The sequence below is a fragment of the Rhopilema esculentum genome, chromosome 6 (genome assembly GCF_057945365.1).
Source record: "Rhopilema esculentum isolate cy_ngs chromosome 6, ASM5794536v1, whole genome shotgun sequence".
Taxonomy (NCBI): domain Eukaryota; kingdom Metazoa; phylum Cnidaria; class Scyphozoa; order Rhizostomeae; family Rhizostomatidae; genus Rhopilema; species Rhopilema esculentum.
In genome coordinates, this window is record NC_142820.1 from 14204403 (window position 1) to 14225809 (window position 21407).

The 21407-nt window shown below is 37.4% G+C and overlaps 1 protein-coding gene and 1 pseudogene across 2 annotated transcripts in view; one reads left to right on the forward strand and one right to left on the reverse strand.

Annotated features, from left to right (window-relative positions):
• Positions 1–21407, reverse strand: part of LOC135685905 (sodium-dependent neutral amino acid transporter B(0)AT3) — a 29893-nt gene that overhangs the window by 1511 nt on the left and 6975 nt on the right. The window contains exons 1-8 of one of the 2 annotated variants that reach the window (XM_065201999.2): positions 8209–8408; positions 4687–4887; positions 3231–3736; positions 3002–3112; positions 1768–2007; positions 842–1040; positions 528–687; positions 143–308 (exon numbers count right to left, since the gene is read on the reverse strand). In XM_065201999.2, coding sequence (XP_065058071.1) covers positions 143–308; positions 528–687; positions 842–1040; positions 1768–2007; positions 3002–3112; positions 3231–3736; positions 4687–4887; positions 8209–8242 — 1617 coding nt within the window. In that variant the 5' untranslated portion in view covers positions 8243–8408. Of the gene's footprint in view, positions 1–142; positions 309–527; positions 688–841; positions 1041–1767; positions 2008–3001; positions 3113–3230; positions 3737–4686; positions 4888–8208; positions 8409–21407 lie in introns of those variants that run through there. The other variant, XM_065201998.2, reaches the window with a different exon arrangement.
• On the forward strand, positions 16367–18939 carry LOC148960159 (uncharacterized; annotated as a pseudogene).

The following is a 21407-nucleotide window of genomic DNA, read 5'->3' on the forward strand; positions in this document are numbered from 1 at the left end:
AACAAAAGATTAAAGCATAAGCAGAGAGAGCTATGATGATATTACGAGAAACGAGTATGACATAAAGTATTGACGCAAGATAAAAAATCATAAACGGCAATCGCAGACTTAATGGCAACTTGCCTACTGCAAAATGACATACCGATTCGCAACCAACATAGGCGCTGTACTTGGCAGTGTCCTTTGCAGTTTCAACAATGCTTGCAATCAAAACGATGAAAATTGCTATGGGCGAGATGTATTTCCAGCACAACATCCAGAAAATATTAGGCCTTGATCCAGTCATGTACTCGATGTCATTGGCTATTCTGTAAGGAAATTCGTACTGTTTTATATTCGAACCAAAATATAATATCATATCTACTATAAAAAGCGTCCGAAAACACATAACAGATTTTCAAGGTTATGGAGGGGATCCTAAAAAGGACTGGCGCTTATAAGGGAAAAAATATATTTAGAAGACCCTGAAGGCTGCCCGGGTAAGTTTGGGCGCTTATGCGCAGAAAGTGAAAATCAATAGCACAAACCGTTCATTTTTGTAAATCCATGAAATTCCGACGGTCTGGAACAAGGCAATCACAAGCAAGGGCAAAGCGACGCTGTAGTCGTCAAATATTTGAAAAATGTAGAAGCCAGGCGATGAGACGATGGCGATGCCGATCAGGAAGAACACGACAGCTAATAGTGCTAAAAGGAAGTTAGAATTGTTCTTCATTATGAAATTTGTCGACTGTAGAAATTACTATTGCTTAGTCAACATAGAATGCTAAGCTGTCTTCCACGCAGGATCCAGGTAGCAGAGAAACAACCATAATTGTAATATAATGAAGCTAACACGTACCTGTAAAGAACTCTTTTCTCATTGGAATCAGCTTCATGTCGTATAGTGGCGCTACTGCTGCTTCCAATGTTCCAAACTCTGAGTCAATGCCCAGAAGGAGCAACATCATGAAAAACAAAACTGACCATAATGGTGACACATCCATCAGAAGAAATGCATCGCAGAAGGTAATAAAGGCCAAACCGGCACCGCCGCCCACCTAGAATGAATTTAGGTAACGCGTCACTGATAACAAGCAGAACGCAACTAAGACAAAATATATTGCTTTCTTGTTAATCATTGCAGCAAATAGAACTGCAAATATACTTGTTTTACAAACGTAAGCTGCCATTGTAAATTGTTTCCATCATTTTCCTGTTATATATTCACAAATCGCAACATGAATCATATTTTAATCACAAACAATCACAAAGTGTTTCATCACATCAAAATTTAATTGCAATCTAGAGGTTTCCGTCATTGAAAAGACTTGGCTCCACATGCAACATCAGAATCTTAAAATTAGTGAAAGTGTTTGAAATAGTTAAATGATGAATATATTTGTTAAGAATTTATCCTGATTATTTTCAAAAAGTGCTTCTACTTGTCCAGTGCTTGAATCAATAGGAAAGAAAAACTCACATACAACCAAAACACAATTAAAATTGTTTGCATCTCAGTAATTATTTTGAATTCCTTTTTTAAGAATTTTTATGAGCAGAAGATGAACTAAAAGAGAGGCTTCTATCAACCTTTTTAGGAATCTTTCCGCTTTGGCTTCTTTCAACCGAATATCTCAATCTGCATTTCACATGTTCAACCAAGTTATACGACAATAATGGAAGAAAGACGATATCCACGAAAACAATCTACGCTGGCTAGAGCGCAAATCGGTTCAAACAAAATCGCTTTCATTTATAAGAAAAAAGGCAATTGCAGCACGTTACCTCATCTGCAGGAATACCAGTCTTCTTTGCTCGATAACCAAGGATCGAAAAAACGACGATACCAGCAAAAATGGAGGTTCCACAATTAATAAGCACAACAGTGTACGCGTCGCGTATGCAGTTGTTTTTTCTCGGCATGTAGCTGGCAAAGGCAATCAGGGCTCCGAAACCAAGACTTAGCGTAAAAAACATTTGAGTTGCTGCATCAAGCCATATGCGAGCATTCAATAGCTTTGAAAACTAAAGAGAGAGAGAGAGAGAGAGAGAGAAAGAAATTGTTAAAGAATTATCAACTGGATTGAGTAAAAGCACAATTGACTTTATTGAAAAAATCTACTGAAATATGCGAAGAAAGAAAAATCAAGCGTAATTCATGTTGTTATATTCTGCTGCTTAAATGAAAGTCGTCCTTGGATGTAAGCGGCCCCTATGTCAACAGTAACAATCCGGTGAACCCCAGTATTGGTTACCGCAGTGGCTAGTCCTTCACAATCTCATCAATTTTACAACTTAAACCGACAATCTTTGAAAAATCAAAGGGTGTGAGAGTTTTTGTACAGCATCAAACATTAATTTTGGTTTGACTTTGTTATTCAATTGTATGTCAATTAGCTTAGGTTTTTAGGCAGGGCACATTGTAAATCAGTTATTATTTTTTCATTTACTGAATGTATTATCCTGTATAAATAATTAAAAATCAAATCAAATCAAATCAAATCAAATCAAATCAAATCAAACCAAATCAAATCAAATCAAATCAAATCAAATCAAATCAAATCAAATCAAATCAAATCAATGCTATGTTATGTTATGTTATGTTATGTTATGTTATGTTATGTTATGTTATGTTATGTTATGTTATGTTATGTTATGTTATGTTATGTTATGTTGTGTTGTGTTGTGTTGTGTTGTGTTGTGTTATGTTATGTTATATTGTGTCATGTCATGTCATGTCATGTCATGTTATGTTATGTTATGTTATGTTATGTTATGTTATGTTATGTTATGTTATGTTATGTTATGTTATGTTATGTTATGTTATGTTATGTTATGTTATGTTATGTTATGTTATGTTATGTTATGTTATGTTATGTTATGTTATGTTATGTTATGTTATGTTATGTTATGTTATGTTAAGTTATCCATTTTGGTAGACTCTGGTGCATTTTGATTCCCACCATTGAGAACAAACAAAGAAAAATAAAGTCCCATGAAATAACAAAAAGGTGCTCACATCTGGCTTGAACAAAGTGACAAGACCATCCCCAGCACCTTCCAAAGTAACACCACGGAAGAAAAATATCACTAGGATGAGGTAGGGAAACGTTGCAGTGAAGTAAACGGCCTGAAAACGTAAGATGTTCACATTAATTAAAAAGGAGTAAAATAATTTTTCTGCGAAGATGAGAAAAATTTATCCAATAAATGAAAGTAAATGAAAAGAAAGCTACAAGTCACAATACCTTTCCACTTGATTTGACACCCTTAACAATGCACAAGTAGGTGATAACCCATGCAAGGGCTAGACAACCGACCAAAGGACCGTTGACGCCTGACCCCAAGTCATCAATACCCGTGGACACTTTCAAAGCCTTTTCATAGAAATAATAGGCTTGCGGGTCCCTCAAACAGCAGTCGTTTGTGACGTTTTTCACAGCTTTCCGTAAAGCTATCCCTGATAGATTTTTGACTAGGGGCCATTTTTCACAGCTAGACATATGCCAAGGTAACGTCTTTGCAAAGGAAACGAACATATAATAAAGACACCACGCAATGACGACTACGTAGTAAATGCAAAGCATAAATGAGACAATGACGCAGGAGACACCAACGCCAGTCAAGGCAGGATGCACATTCTTCCAGCAATTGATGGCGCTTCTGCGCATCCGTTGGCCGATGGCAAACTCGATGATGAAGAGAGGGATCCCTTCGATGATCATAAATATGAAGTACGGAATGAGAAAAGCACCTAAAATGAATAAGCATCAAGATTCAAACAACAGGTATATAATGTAAGCGATGCAAAAACAAAATTTTTAGATCAATCTTCCGCAAATCTTCCGGTATGTTCTCAAGTGTGGCGTCATAAAATTCTACTTTCAGAATTCTTGTCTTTTGACCACACAACGTTGAAGAGCACCATATAATGCCTTAATAATATCAAAATTAGATAAATCTATTGCGATTAATGATATGGTTGCTATAAGAACTTCTAATAAATTACTGTAATTTTGGCTTGGTTCATGAAGTTTTACACCAAAACTAAAATGAAATGCTTTGCTAGGAATCGAGCCTGCGGTCGTGTGGCTTTAATCAGCCAATTTAAAATAAATAGAGTACCGAGGTGCTGACATGACAAAATCTATTTTTAGAATTTTTCACTTTTGATCCAACAACCTGAAAGAACATTATGAAATACCTCTAAACATGCAAAATCAGTAGAATATGTGACAAGTTGGAGGAGATATGGCCACATGAGCACAGGCTCTTGCCCCATCAAACCTCTGTAATTTCGTCTTGGTTCATAACTTTATGAACCAGGCCAGAATAACAAGCAAACTTTAAATCTTTCATTGGCCATATCTCGCCCAATTTTGAATATATCTAGCAAATTTTGCATATTGAGAAGTTTTATGGCATTCCTTCAGAGTATGTGGTCAAGATTAAGAAATTCTTAGAATAGATTTTTGATGACGGCATATTCGGTACTCTATTCAAGTAGTTTTGCAGATTTATAGATATTTAAAGAAGTCCTTTTAGGTTCTGTGGTTTGAGTCCAAAAATATCCAAAACAGGTTTCTGTGACGCTTGTGACGTTAAATTCAGATTTTTAAATTACTTTAGAACTCTTTGCAAGGTCATGTAGCATCTTAGAATTAAAAAATTGGATCAAATTGCTGGAAATGCATTTGAACTCACCTCCCCCGTTCTTCTGGCAAAGGTAAGGAAATCTCCACACATTTCCTAAGCCAACAGCTAACCCAATGGAGGCTAAGATAAATTCCCATTTGTTCCCCCAGCCTTCTCGTTCATCGCCAGTTTCCTTAATCATTTCATCGGTCGACTTCCCCATAACATCCAAACTTTGTTGAGATGGAAGAATATACGGCTTGGATTGAGCTACAAAAAAACATTACTGGGATCAAGTTTACTGGATTTGCAGATTCTTGTGATTTGATTAAAAAGATTGGATTAAGAAAATTTGTTTGTTTAGCAAGATGTTATACTCTTTTTTATCAAACAGGCCCAAAATAAGAGTAGGATAAAACACGCCCAGCCTCATATTGAAAACTAGTAGAAAAAAAGCAAAGTTCTTTGAAGACTTTTGTTCGTGTTAATAAAATAGAGCAGATAATTTATTGTTGCATAGTTGTAAAAAAATTAATGTTGATATAAGAGCAACAATAAGAACGCCCGTGCCCTATGTTATCTCAAAAATAGAACTTTAAGCGTCGGAAAAATTGTCTGCTGCTTATCAAAAGATTTTGAATGCAACCCAAGGTATGTCATTGGATACTGCAAGGGTAGCCCTTTACAATCTCATCAATTTTACTTAGCCAATCATGTTTTACCAACATGCTGAACACAGTTACGTTTAATTTTTGTTTTTTTACCACACTTCTTATTCGGTATCAATCATAATTTTGCTGCGGCTTTATGTACAGAAAGCCGCTGCTTACAAGTTTTCTAAGCCAAAAAGTGGAACTAATATGCTTTGTTTGATAACACATTTCAGAATCAGCAAACATGCATTAAGGGGGAAATTGTGAATAGGGCAAAGATACATCACAGAGCTGGGATTAGGATAATTCTTTTCAGCTCAAAATAATCCAGTGATCGTACGAGTTCGTTGTGTTGTTAGCTTATTGCTTTATTGACATTTATTTTACAGAATATCCGGTCAAGAAAACATCGTTGAGCCAAAAGAAGCTGCCGCTGGTGTATTCAGTTCATCAAAATCTCGAGCCAGCCAGCCCGAAGCCTTTCCTTTGCAATGGAAACGATATTTATAACTTATTTTTGAAAATAATCTTACAATATTTATAACTTAAAAAAATAACCAAATTTCAAATACTCAAATATCTAATTTCAGGCATTTTGGGGCCCTTTCGTAAGAAAACCTCACTTGAAACGATGAATTACCGTTAAATACCTTCAGGGCCGGCGAAACCGGGGGCATGCCCCTCATTTTTCTGCAGAGCAAAATATCGTTTTAGACAAATGTGGAAAAATGTGGTATATCATTCTGTAAGTAACTATGCCTAGTACTTCTTAAAATATGCCGTTAGCTTTAGCTTGGATGCTAGGTATTAGCTATAGAAGACATATGTAAAATTGAATATTGGAAATTGATTGAAGAAATCGGTCATTGTCCAAGTTGTACAGCTAGTAATAGCTTGGCTTAGGATATAGATCGAGAAACCAGACTCGGAATAATTTGGTGCTGCATAAATTTTCAAATCTGAGACAAAATTTTCAAATCTGGTGATAGGCATTGTCCCGATTATCAATATCAAATAAAAATTATTTTTGACCAATATTGACCAATTTTTACAACCAAATTTGGCCCTTGAAGATTCAGGTTTTAACTGAAAAAAATCAGATCAGCAAATTGGTAAATCCCGAGATATCATTTTGTTTTTGGTGAAATCTAGTAAATTTCTTTACAAAAGTAAATTGCCCCTCGACCATACGGCAAGTACTTTAGTCCATGTAATTTTATGTTTCTAAAAGGTTCGTTTGACTTCTCCTTTTTAACCACAGTTTTTTGAGTTTTCCGACATACAAGGATTTTTCCTAAAACCCGTCAAAATTGAAAACAGAGGGGGCCACGGCCTTCCTGTATCCCCCGACCACGACGCCCCCGACGGAATCAAACATAACTTTATACACAGGTATCTATGTTCTGCGACATGAGATCTTTAATCACAGAAATCTTGCACTGAAATTGCCATGTGCTTATTAAACAAAGAAAAAACCTTCTTGTATTAAAGTAAACTTTTTACACTGCAATATTTGTTTCTTCCTGGATGTGTAAATGAGGAATTTGCTTGCCCAACAAAATAAGACTTAAAATTTGATTGATTTGACCAAGAAAATTTACCACTGGCTTGACTAGATGCAGAGTTCCCATCTTCTAAAGGTTGCAAGGGCTTAACCCTAACTACTGTTACTTATCTCTATGCCTAGGATTTTGCAATTCAATTTGCTTGATTGCAAAGAACTGTCAAATTAACGAAAATTTAATCTCGGGCCATTAGTAGCATTAGTAGCCTTACTTCTTTCTAGCTTAGAGGTTTTTCTTGTCCATGAGGGCAATTCAGGGGGTGCCAACAAGACTCTCTTCTTTATGTAATCAAAAATATTCTACGTAATGAGTTATTTGTTTCATATGCCTATCTTGATCGCAAGTAAAAGCAAGAAATGTGAATCCAACATGTGAGCGATGTGATGAAAAGGATACACGGACGAATACCTAAAATAAGATTTGCGTGGCCAAAACTGTCTGATAAAATGTTGTTGGTTTTGTTGATAATTGGCGGGACAGTCAATGTCTGAATTGGGCAAAGCAAAAAGTAGTCGCATATGTGTTTTTACTAGAAGGTCTGAGCTACGAGAAATCCAAAATAAAAAGGACTTGCACATTTTTCATACGAAATGTTTGATGATCTTCCAAAATCGTTGTGAAAGATTTTTGGTTGACTTTGTCTTATGAGATTGTGGCCATGAACAAAACGAATTCAGAAGACAAACAGAAACAAGCCAGTATTGTCCATATAGGGCATATTGTCAATAAAATTCATAACCTGCAATTTTTGCATTTCGGCACATTTTGCAACCGCGAAAGGCGTTTATTTTGTCGTTGATGTTACATTTACACTGAGATAAATAATGAACCAATCATTCCGGGTCAAATGTGGTAATTCATATTGTAATTCACAAATGGTCAGATGTCAATCAAGGAGGCAAAACTGGGAAGTGACTTGGCTCAACCACAAGATCTAGATTCAATAGAAAATCTTGTGATATGAATGGTGTCTGTAGTATCGTTTCATCTGAGAAGAAAAAGAAACCATATTCGCAAAAAGCCCTTTCAAAAGTTACCTCAGTGATAATCACGCCGCGAATATTATCAAAAAACAATTTTTTGAAATTGAAAGTATGATGCGAAATACATCTCCTGAAATCTGTTGGAATTATTGGTAAATTTCCGAGAGAAGCTTTTAGTATAGTATTAAAAATGCCAAAAAATTAAAGGTTAGTAATAGCATATCTTGGAAATAGCTAAAGTAAAGAAAAACACGAATGAAACAAATCTTAAAAGCAAATGGGTTCCATACAATTTGCACTTGGGTTGGTAGATCAGATCAAAACACCAATCAAGCAGAATATCAAACGCTACGAAGAAGCTCCCGTTAGAGCACGCGGTAGCTTACTTACCGACATCGTAGGAACGGGCTTCTTTAATATCCATCTTTGATTCTTTCCTTATGCCTTCTTCAGGTATTCCTCGTGCAACAAAGTGCGAAACTTAAATCTATGTAGCAGTTACTAGTACCAAAAGCACAAACTGATGACGCAAATGGTCTACCGCTTCAGTAAAGAGGATGAAATCTAACCACAGGTCTTTTTCTCATTGAAATACAGAGCATGCGCCATTTCCGACAAACACAGATGATTCAATTTCAATGCAATGACGCAAATTAAGTCAAACCCTGTTTGAACTAGAAATACTGAATTAAATAAAACCCTTTTTGTATATAACACAGAAATAAGTAGACTGAAATTGATAGAATATAATTCTGGTATATCAATGAGATCCGTTGAAGTTTGAAACCCTCATTTTCGTAAAAATAAAGGCCTACCCCCGGTGCCGATTTCCCTTTGAAAAGGCTATGTGTTTGCTGTAATCTTTGTTCGCTGTCTGACGTTTTATAGGGTTTTATACTGCAAGGAAAGTCGAATTTAAAGATGATTTTAATATACAGCAATGTTGTTGTGCTTTTCTGCGCAGTATTTTTTAAAAAAAATGGAAACTTTTCATTTTGAATTCCAGTTAAAAAAAATCTCCCTATTACAAGGTAATTTGTAACTGGCTAGCCTGTTTTTCACAAAATAAAACTATTACAATCGTAGTAATGAGAAGAAAAAAAACGTTAAAACAGGAGTAGCTCTGGGTTAGTCTTATTTCTACAGCAGAATATATAGTATGTGGTGCGAATGGAGATGCTTGAAAGTTTGGAGATGCTTGAAAGTTTGGAGATGAGGTAGCGTTTTTGTTGATGATCAATGGACAAAGAGTCACACATGTCGATGAATGAGCTGCAGGAGTTGCCAAAGATACCAAAAGAACTGATGGATAGCTTGACAAACGAAACTGACTTAAACTGACGTTTTAAGTCAGATATGAGGGTGGCATATTGTATATGCTGGGACTTTCTGTTAGCGTTGCAGTTGAGATTTTTTTCAAAGCCTGTGGTTAGCTCTAAAACGTACAGACAGTTTTCGTTAGTTTCAAGAAGTAAGTCAGGGCGTAGATGATCTCCAGTTATGATAGAAGCCTGGCGAATCTGCGTAGAGACAAGCTCCATTTATTGCTAATAATAATGATAATAATAATAATAGTAGAAAAGATCCAGTTATTAATTATACTAAACATAATTATAATAATATGTGGTGCAGCATGCATGAAAAGTGCATAAGCTGATAGCGGAAAATAGAGCTTCTCCAACACAAGTCAACCCCACCTTCTAGTAGTAAATGCTAGAAGGTGTCAAGAGAAAGCGCTGCTTTTTTGTAGCGTTTTAACATTAGTAAACTTCTTGGGGCTAGGCCCGTTGGCCAACGTCCTGATACTTTACCGTCATAAGAAGAACCCTATCGTTACATTTTGGTGATGCTGAAAGTGAAACCATTCTAACATAAGTGATCAACTCAAACAATCTGTTAGACAAGACGTCAGTAGGGCTATAACAAACAATGGCGAAGGTCCTTCGTCTGACAGGTGTTCCATCGCACAGCAGCATGGGCCCGGTCGCCATCCAACAACTGCTACGAGAATTAGAAGGAATGGACACGGTATGAAAATAGGGAAGTTATGGAGTGTTTCTTTATGTGTGACCCAATGATCAGAGGATATAGGAAACGAATACACGTGTTACGAAAAGACAGGGGGATGTTTCGCAATACACAATACACAATGGCTTTTTCCGAGAAATGGAGGGGAGACAAGTACCCCTAGTGAGCCAGCACACCTCTGCTGCCACTTTTGTTAATGCCTGTCTTTTCGATAAGTCATGCTATGTCATGTTTCTTCTCTATTGCCACTTTGAGTGTTTTAAAGAATATTGAGTCTCTAAGTCGCTAAAAATTAAGAATGATTTAAAAAAGCATGCCAGGCACAAACTCATGCCAGGCATTTTCTCACAAAGCAAGTCAAGTAATTAACACTATGGCGTGACTAAGTGCTAGATTTCGAATTCTGATACCACATTTACTGTTCTGTTCTATTATTGTTAAGGTTTATGATGAAGCAACACATAAAAAGAGATTTGAATCAATTCTTTTATCTCAAAAGCGTAATTACAACTTGTCTTGGGCCAGAACAATTAGGAACAACCTTAGGCTCAAAATTGAAACTTTTCAAGACTATTGAGGCTCGGTAAAAAAATTAGGCTCTTATAAAAAAGGATGAATGTAGTGATCATTTTTTACAGTGACTCTTGTGCAGACACATAACGTGCCGTTTTAGGATTTGGTTGTATTTTTAAACTAAAGCATGCCTTCTTTATCTCGCGCTTTCTTTTCAACTGCAAGTTTCTGATTGTTCTAGACAATGCAATATGGCTGATTTCGTTTCATTGTTGAATATGTTGTGCATCATTTTCGCATATCTACAACAATCTTCCGCGTAACTCTAACAGGTTATGGGCCCAGGATACTGGAAGCACTTTCGCTAGAGATTTGTTGTACTTTTACTTTATCACGATGGATAAATTCAAAGGTACAAGTGTTAAGATCGCTCCACTTGATGAGACTAATTATGACAATTGGAAATTCAGAATGGAAATGCTTCTTACAGCAAGAAAGCTGTTCGGATATGCATCAAGGGGAATTCAATTATCTGCAGAAGCAAATGATGCACAGAGAAACGAGTTCAAGGGGAAAGACGACGAAGCAAGAGCCATTATATCGATTCATGTAAGTGACAATCAGCTAGTTCACGTAAGAAATTGTAAATCTGCAGCTGAAACTTGGGAATCCCTTAAAAATCAATTTCAAAGGAAATCTTTGGTAAGGAGGATTGATTTAAGAGACAAAATGTCGTATATGCGAATGCAAGAGGCTGATAATGCTCTGGATTTTTTGGACAGAATGTGCAGATTAAGAGATCAGTTACTCGAAATGGGGGGCTCAATGCCCGAAAATGATTTTTGTGAAATAGTGTTAGGAAAATTGCCTACATCTTATAACAGCTTGCGTGCAACGTCCCATTGGGGAAATGGAATTATCATGGGAAAAAGTAAAAGGCCTAATTTTGACTGTTGCTGATCGTGCAAAAATTGCTGGTGAAGGGGAATCCTTTGATAATGCTTTAACGACTAGGCGAATAAAGAATTGGAAATCAAAATCTGATGGTAAGAAATGTTTTAATTGCCATAAAGTTGGTCATTTGGCTAAGGATTGTTGGGGTAAACCACAAAATCAAAAAGGTCATGCTAAGGGTAAAGGTAATGACAGCAGAAATGTAATACACACCAAGCCGACCTTGGTATCATCAACTATGGCACTTACTGTAGATTCCAATAAGCTAAGGGTCAAGGAGATATTACAATGAAATGCATTATACCTCATGAGGAATCTAAAGATGTTACATTTGGAAAAGTTTTACATGTTCCAGATCTGCAAAATAACTTAATTTCTGTTCCATCTATAACCAAGAATGGAGGATCTGTACATTTTTCAGGTGAAAAGTGTGAAATTTCTACTCAAGAAGGTCTTGTGGCTGTTGGTGAAGTTCTGGAAAAATTTAAGGAATATGTAAGAATGGCTGCAAACTTCACTGGGAAGAAACTGAAATGTCTGAGATCAGATAATGGTGGTGAGTACATCTCTAAAGAATTTGACAACTTTTGCAAGCAACATGGAATAATTCAAGAGCCGACTAATCCAAGAACACCCCAGCAAAATGGTGTAGCAGAACGCATGAACAGGACATTGTTAGGAAGTGCAAGATCAATGTTATATCGAGCGAAAATGCTACTACGTTTTGGGCAGAGGCCATCAATACTGCGGCATATATAAGAAACCGTTGTCCTACAACTGCACTAGAAAGGTGTACACCATATGAAGTTTGGTTCAAGAGAAAGCCCAATATCTCCAATTTGAAAGTATTTGGCTGTAATGCTTAGTTTTTATATTCCTAAAGAGAAAAGGCGAAAATTGGATGCAAAGTCCACCAAGTGTATTTTCATTGGATATGCGGATCCACGAAAAGGATACCGGATGTATGATCTAGGTACAAAGAAAGAAATTCTCAGTCGTGATGTGAAATTTTGTGAGAACAATTTTGAAAATATCAACCATGCAGGTGAAGGAATCAGAGAAGAAAGCATCAATGTTTACCATGATTCTGAAAGGACTTTCATGTTATCTATCCAGAAGCAGATGATAAAGCAGAAGTTGATAATCACAATCTCCAAGATCTTGAGCCAGTGGGAGATAGTGAGACACTAAGACGTTCTGAAAGAGAAAGGAGAAACCAAAAACCGATATGGTGAATGGATAGATACTGAAGCAATTGATCTTGATAGTTTATCTGATGCAGAAAATCTCACAGCAAATGCTTTTCAATAAAAGATCAATAAAAGGTGTTTGGAATGGTGAATATGCAGAGAAATGGGGAGAAGCAACTGACTCAGAGTATGAATCATTGCTCAAGAATGAAACATGGACACTTGTTCCATTGCCTAAGAATAGAAATATTGTAGGCTCAAAATGGGTGTTTAAAGTGAAACACAGAGCTGATGGTACTGCAGACAGATTCAAAGCCAGACTAGTGGCACAGGGATATTCCCAACAACAAGGTGTAGATTATAATGAAGTTTTTGCACCAGTTACAAGAGCAAATTTCACTAGAGTAATTATTTCCATTGCTAATGCCATGAGCATGGAAATCTATCAAATGGATGTGAAAACAGCCTTTTTGAATGGCAATCTAGATGAAGAAATCTACATGAAGCAGCCAAAAGGTTATGTAGATGCAAAGAATCCAGATTATGTTTGCAAATTGCAAAAGAGTCTGTATGGTTTAAAGCAGGCTGCAAGATGCTGGAATAGTGTGATTGACCAGTATTTTAAAGACTCTGGTTATGTTCAAATTAAAGCAGATCCATGTGTGTATGTGAAAAACATTACTAGAAATAACAAGAAGAGCATCATGAGTTTTGCTATACATGTGGATGACCTTATTTTAGCTTGCAATGATGCACAAATGATGGAAACTGAGAAGGCAGACTTACAAAGAAAGTTTGAGATGAAAGACCAGGGAGAGACACATCATATTCGCGGCATGAGTATCTCAAGAAACAAGGAAGAGCGTACACTGACCATCTCACAAAAGATGTACTTAGAAAATGTTCTGAAGCGTTTTGACATGCAGGACTGTAAGCCAGTAGCAACACCCATTGATCCCAATCAAAGTCTTATCAAGCTGAAGGATGATGAGCAATCCGTTAATTTGCAAGATTATCAAGCAGTAATTGGATGTCTCACATATGCCATGACGATTTCAAGACCAGATTTAGCTACTTCAGTAGGGATTTTAAGCATATTCATGTCAAAACCGGGTCAGAATCATTGGAAAGCTGTAAAGCGTGTACTGAGGTACATCAAAGGATCTCTAAACGTAGGATTGAAGTTTGACGCGTCATGTCAGACATCTGTTGATGATTCGGTTTTACGGATGCTGATTGGGCAGGAGATGTTGTTGAAAGGAAATCTACCTCGGGATATGTTTTTCAAATTTGCGGTGGTACAGTCAGTTGGCGCAGTAAACGTCAGGAAATAGTTGCATTATCGTCTACCGAAGCAGAATACATAGCTCTTTCTTTTGCTGCACAGGAGCCCATGTGGCTGAGATCATTCTTCAAGGATTTGGGATATGAGCAACAAACTAATATTCTGAATGAGGACAATCAGGGTGCAATTGCTCTTCAAAGAATCCTGAGAACCACTCCTGGACAAAGCATATTGACTATCACTACATCAGAGACCTTGTTGAAAAGAAAAGAGTGGAAGTAAATTATTGTCCTGCAAACTGCTGATTTCATTTCATTGTTGAATATGTTGTGTATCATTTTCGCATATCTACAATAATCTTCCGCGTAACTCTAACAGCAACTAAGGGCAGTTGCCTCTCCCTCGACGAGTTGAAGCAAGTTTGGCGCGTTGTTTGACAAACGAAAGTTCCAACAGCCATAACTTTTTGCTGATAGGTCAGCTCAAATTCATGTTGCATTGACTGATACTCAGTTCTGCAAGCTCTTTTCGATGGCATCGTCAGATTTTGCAAATTCGAAGGTCAAATTTTGCCAGTCATTTACCAGAACGTTTACATGTCTGAAAATATCAGCTGCCTTTTATATTTATGATTTAAACTTTGAAAAAATTCGGTTAAGCAGGTTGCTAGATGGTTATGCAGCAAAGTTGTCTATTGTCTATTGCATGACCAGATTCTCAATTACAATGTGTCGATCAGAGATCGGCTCTTTCTAAGAAAGTGGTGGAATACCTGACGATCACTGCCTAGGCCTGGTCCTGGATCTCTTGTAGAAAGGCATTACAGAGACTTCTTCTTTGATACTCAGCCTTTACTCAAACAGTAAACAAATTTGTTCTTAAGTCAGGGCCTGTTTATATGGAGAATATTATCCCACCTTCCAGTCTGTGAGCTGAGAGGGGAGGTCCCACCATCCTATAGATTCATTTGTATTTTTTGTCCTGCGTCTAAGTGAGATCAAACCACACAGATGAATTCTTTCCATATAAACACTGGTTGAGATTAAGCTGGCGAGATTAAGCTGGAAGGAGGGATGGTTTTCTCCATATACAGCTGAAGGTGGCTTAGCATTGGCGTGTAAACATGCGACGAGCTCACCCCATCTGTCAGCTTCTTGGCTGGAAGGTGGGATAAATTTGCTTATATAAACGGGCCTTAACAATGACCAAAGAATTTAATTGCTAAAAATATTTTTGGAAAGGGGCGTTTTCTGGCGTTCCAAAGGGTACGAGCCCTTTATTTTACCTCCCTCAACTTGCCATTACACTTCCCTACTCAACACAATACCACTAATAATCAAAGATAACAAATCCTAAAACGTCAAAAAGAAAAAAGAGCCAGTTGATCGTACAGGTTTTCATCCTTTTCTGTATCAAAGCTGCCAGTAATATTTGTGCTGCATGCCGCCCCGCTAGTTCAATCATTTTTCTGAAGGCATGTTGGAGAATATAAAATCCACAAAAGGAAATTAGCAACTCGAATGATTGATATTGAACGAAGGATGAAACCCACTGTTCATAATCATGACGGATTTTCTTATAAAAAAGATTTGAATGAATTAGGGCCTAAGCAAATCGCTTCTTGGCAAGATGATAGAGTCTTAAAGGTTTCTTGGCAATCATTCTCTTAAAAGTAATCAAATTTTTGAAAGTCCTTGTATTTCTGTTCTAGCTAATAATTCTCGAGTTGATCGAATAGCTCCAATTCTATAAGAAACTTCTCATCAAGAGAGATGTTTTGAAGATGGGCTATGAAAAAGTGCAAACATAAGGATAAAAACCTGATTTAAAAGAAATAACCAAACCAGAAATCAAAATGAAATAACCAAAGCTGGTTTGAAAGAAGAAAACATTTCAGAATCTTTAAGTTTATCTGGTTTTTTTACACACAACCCTGTTTTCAGATTCCCCATTTTATTCAAACTTTCTTGGGGTACAAAAAACCTAACATCCGTATGAACATTACCAGACATTGTTGTACCAACATTGTTGGACGAAGTTTAATGAGCTGGCAAAACGAATCAAACAATTGTTAAAACAACTATGGGGGTGGTAACGCAACATTATTGATCAAACATGAAAACAATGAGATGTTTTACGAAATGTTTGATGGAAATCAAATTTCCTAAAACATTGCAAGACGTCATAAACATCGTAAAACATGGTGGTCAAACAAACAAAACATGTTTTATCAAACAATGTTGGATGATGTTTTATGCTGATGTTTCAATCGACTGGCCAAGGCTTCAGCGCCAGCTTGTTCTCAGTACTTTACTGCGTGAATTTTTTTAGTGAGCGAATATAGATAGTACATCAGCAAAATTCATTCAACATGGAATTGAATTAGTGTTATTGCATTAGGCTAAGCGAGCAAATAATCGGGTTTAACGCATTGCTGAAATATAGAACCTTGTGTAAAAGAAAAGTCATTTTTCGTTTATTCAGCCCAGTTGAGCTGAACACGCCACTGTGCATTAATCTTGCTTCTCGTGGATTATTCATAAACCCACCATTGCGGTCAAATGCTGCTCAAATCGTAATGCCAACTGGAATGCGTAACATGTTAGGGTTATGTATTGTATTTGTATTTGTTTCTACATAGCATCCGAAGGTAGTTTTTAGGACACTGAGAAGCTTATGCTTATCGAGCAGTGTCCGAGTCCTTCCGTTAATCAACATGACAGCCGCCCGGGCTGTCGGGCGTGTCGAAATCTTCAAGGATGTTATGGATCATTTTTGGTGCTATCGTTATTCTTTTTACAGTGCATAAAGAACTAAAGTGTTTCATAAATAGATTCTATTTTCAGTTTCTATATATATATTCAGTTTCTATCTTGAAGGCTCGTATAGCGTGACGATTTTTTTATAATTTTGTTTACCATAACTTCGACCGAACCAAATCGTAGGATATCCTAGCAAAAAATGTGCAGTATCAATGCGTATTAGCTACTTTTCAGTCTTTAGAGGAACTATTTTACTCTTTTATCCCACGCCAGCCTAGGGCTAGATCACTCTATGTCGAGGCATTTAGGTGGCAGACCTAGACCCCGTTTACACTGTGCCGGATAAATTTTATCCGCATAAAACTTGTTCGGGTTGATTTGCGTTTACACTGAGCCGCACAAATTTTGTCCACTTTGCCCTGCCGTTTACATTTTCATTCATTTCATTTTAAAAATCTTAATATACGAATTCCCTATCAGCTATAATACAAATATAAATAAACTACTTCTATTACAATTACTTCTTTAAACATGGAAATTGTGGGGCTCATTCTGATGTTTCTTGGAATCTCATTCCATGTCTTGGCCCCAGAGTGAAAGAAACTTCCCTTTGAGAATTCCAAATTTTGCCTTGGGATGTCAATATCAAGCTGATTCCTTGTCGAATACCTGGATATCTCTGATGTAGTAATAAATTTACCTTTAAGGCTGTCAGGGCAAAGATCATTCATCATTTTGTACGTCATTATGGCCCTGTCATATTTAATTACTTACACTGTGCCGGATAACTGCAGTCACATGACCTAAATCGTGCACAGAACGCCCAAAACGAAGTCATCTCTGGGCAACAAAATAACAACTAAATTCCCGCCAACGTAAAAGGACTTTAATTCTCTCTTCAGAATTATCTTTTTCTCTTCCAGACGAAGTCCGAAGATGTTGTCAAAAAGAATTAGGCAAAGTTAATTGTAATAATTCGTTCTCTGAAATAAAATGTTGCTGAAACAAGACCGTCGAGAGGGGGGGGGGGGGGGGTAACCAGGGTAGTTACCAAGGGGCCCGTAGAAAATAAGGTATGTATTTTTGGCTATGAGTTTTTCAATTAGCTGCATTGGCAGGGCGGGCCCATGACCCGATTGATATTCGAAATTTAATCTTTCAACGAGGGATCAACAAGCTGGTCTATGATAAGGACCTTTTCCTGTTATGGTTTATAATTAAAACATTAATGATCATAATATACTTCTCCGGAGGCCGAAAAATTTGATTGCGCTTACATATATCTACTATTTTTTAGTTATTGCTTGTGTGGACTTCCTATAAACGTAAAAGTAAATCTTCCATTCACGGCGTACACCAGAGAAAAAACACATGCGAAGAATCAAGACAAATGCAAACGCTATAAAAGTCTTCATCAAAATCACTAAGCGGGATCACGATCCAACCAACCCCTGAGAAGTCATCTTACAGCGCAAGTCTGGTGCTCAGAAAAGGCAGGAAAAAAAGATACGAGAAAAGGAAGCAAAGAAAGCCTCTCGAACATTGTTTGAGGTAGGTGCTTACAAAAGAGACAAGGAAGGTGATTCAACTTTAAATATAAACCTGGCGAAAGCTCTGTTCAAAGCATTGCTGAAGAAGAAGAAGACACAGACGGCTTGGCTGCTTCGGTAGACCATGACACCACAGAAATTAGAGAAAGCACTACTGATTCGTCATTAAATCAAGATACTGTTCATAGTAGATCATCTAGTTTTGACGTCGGCACATTGACCGGATTTCCAACGATAAAGGAGTTAGAAAAAGTTGTTAGAACTGGTCATTTGCCTCATCCTCCAGAGTTTCCCAAAGATTGCGACGGCCACGAATTTCCGACAACGGTCCTAAATGTGAAGCAGCAAAATGGGGAGGTAGTAAGAAGAAGCTGGCTTGTTATCAGTTCTACAAAGGCTGCACTCTATTTTTTGCCATGCAGGTTGTTTGGCCACACTACTAACAATGGTTCAAAATCAAAATTGGGGAGCGAACGACAGCTGGAAAAGATTGTGGGAAAAACTCCCAGAACATGAGAGGCAATGCCCACATCAAGTGTTACATGGCATGGCGTGAGCTTCAACGACGCTTAGAAGCAGATGCTGATGTAGATTTGTTATTAGAAAAAAGTATTTTGTCTGAAGCAGAAAGATGGAAAATGTTACTGCAGCGAATCCTTGACGTAGTCATGTTTCTTGGAGAGCGAGGGCTTGCGTTTCGTGGGGATTCAGATAAGATTGGTGATACTCACAACGGCAATTTTCTTGGGATTTTAGAGTTGCTTGCACGTTACGATCCTCTTCTTCAAGAGCACATTGGTAAAGTGAAATCCGCACAAGAGAAAGGGACTAGACTCTAGGCTCACTATTTGTCACCAGAATCTCAAAATGAGTTTATAAATATTTGTGCTGCACAAGTGAGAAATCATATTTTAGAAGAGCGCAAGGTCTCAAAGTACTTTGCGATTATGGTTGATGGCGCACCAGATGCAAGTCACACAGAGCAAACTACCTTTATTCTTAGGTACCTTACCAATGACGGTGAGATTTTCACAGTTCAAGAAAGATTTCTAGCCTTTGTTGACTGTTTTAAGAAGTCGGGTCTCGAGATCGCTAACTTAATTTTGAAGACTTTGGAGAAGTACGGAATACCTATTGCTGACTGTCGAGGCCAAGGCTATGATAATGCTGCCAACATGCCAGGGAGATATAATGGTGCTCAGCAGCATGTAAAGTCGGTCAATCCTTTGTACCTGTACTCACCCTGTGCCTGCCACTTGTTGAATCTCTGTGGTACCAATTCCACCGTATGCTGTCCTGAAGCTGTTACTTTTTTTGGTATGGTACAAACTATATACAACCTTTTCTCGGGCAGTCCACAGAGATGGGACATTTTACTAAGCCATGTTGGGTCGTCACTACATGGATTATCATGTACAAGATGGACCGATCGCGGTGCTAGCGTCCGACTATTTGCAGCCCATTTGCCAGGAATCAAGAAAGCCCTTGAAGATCTCCTATAGCTGAATCTTACCCAGAAAACAACCATTGAAGTCAACGGCGCGATTAAGTATGTGTCATCATTTACATGCATGGTGATGTCTGCCTTGTGGTCGAAGGTTCTTGTCCCAATCGACCAAAGAAACCAAGTAATTCAGGCAAGGGAAGCAACGATCGATGTTGAGGTCTCAAACTTAAGAAGCCTGATTGACGAGCTTAAGGAACTGCACAGCAATGATTTTGAATGAATCGAAGCTAGTTGCAAATTCACTAAACATTTTGGCTGAATTTCCGAAAAAGCGCAAGAGCAGGAGAGATGTCGAAGAAGGTGGCGATGAAGCTGATTAAATCGAAAGCAGAGAAGCGAGGGCATTCAAGCGTGATGTATATCATACAATTGTTGATTCGATGAGTACTTGACTCTGTCTGAAGAGGAAATTTTGCAGGCCTGTGGCATCTTTGCCAGTAAATATGAAGTGGATATTTGCCTCGATGGACTGGGAGAAGAAATGGTCCACATCAGGTCAATCCACAAATTTTGGAGACAAATCGTTGAATCTGTTGCAGTTATTAAACAGCATAAGCCAATTTAAACTTGATGAGATTTTTTTTCAACGTATGTACAGCCTTAAGAAATTTTTGCACACTGCCCGTGACCGTTGCTTCGGCTGAGCGATCATTTAGCAAACTCAAGCTAATTAAGAACTTTTTGAGGAGCACAATGACTCAGCAACGACTTTCAGATTTGGCCGTCTTAAGCACCGAGAGTGAAACAGCAAGAAAGATGGATTTTCAAAATGTAATTAAGGATTTCGCCATGAGGAAAGCAAGAAAAGCAGTTTTTTAAACATTAAATTAACTCTGATTTGTTTTAATGATTTGTTTTATATAGTCACTAATTAATGTTCTGTTAAAGACCTTAAAATACAAATTCAAGTGTTTCAGTAATTAATGTTCTGTTAAAGACCTTAAAATACAAATTCAAGTGTTTCAGGGGCGTTGATTTCAAAATTCATGCCTTTTACAGTCCATCTAACTGCATTGCTAAGGGCGTAACCCAAAAATGTTTTTGCAGCTTGGCAACTACATTATTCAAACTGGTAGCTAGTTTTGGCTGGTAGCTTGTTTTGGCAGCTTGGCAACTACAAATAGTCCATACAATTATTCATAGATATCTCATAGATCCTCTAATTGACAACTGAACAAAGCCGGGGCCTTCTTGGATATTTTCTTATGTTGCGAAAAAACTTTGGTCCTAATGATTTTCTTCAAAATAAAAAAGGCTTGTTGTGTTTTGACTGTATCCAATATAATACCATCGAAAATTGTCAAAGTAACAGTTTCCTTATGTTTCTCTGACGGTTTTGTTGACGAAAAGTAACAGTTTCCTTGGCTTAAATGTTGCTTTTTGTGTTCCTTGTGTTGTTTGGTATACGCTTTGGGTTAAAACTTTTGATATAAGTATATTAAATTGGCTAGATCCGCGGATGACCAGCTGCTGCTGCCTCAAGCCCTGTCATTTTTGCGTTTTATATCCTAGGATCCTATTTTTTTTTTGGTGGACCAACTGCTCAATTTCACTTCACTCCCAATAGCTTCAACAAGGGGGTGAAGCATCCAAACAACTAGAGCTTCATTTTCTTGCAGCCCTGTTTTCTGTTCTCTGCAATGAAACAATTTGAGTAACAACAACAGCCCAGATCGAAGCAGCAGAACAACAGCTAAGATGTGGCTAAACAACGCTCACATACATATGTCACGAAATCTTATGGTACAATTTTGTGTACTTAAGGAATCCTCTGAATATAGTTTCTTTTTTATATCTTTA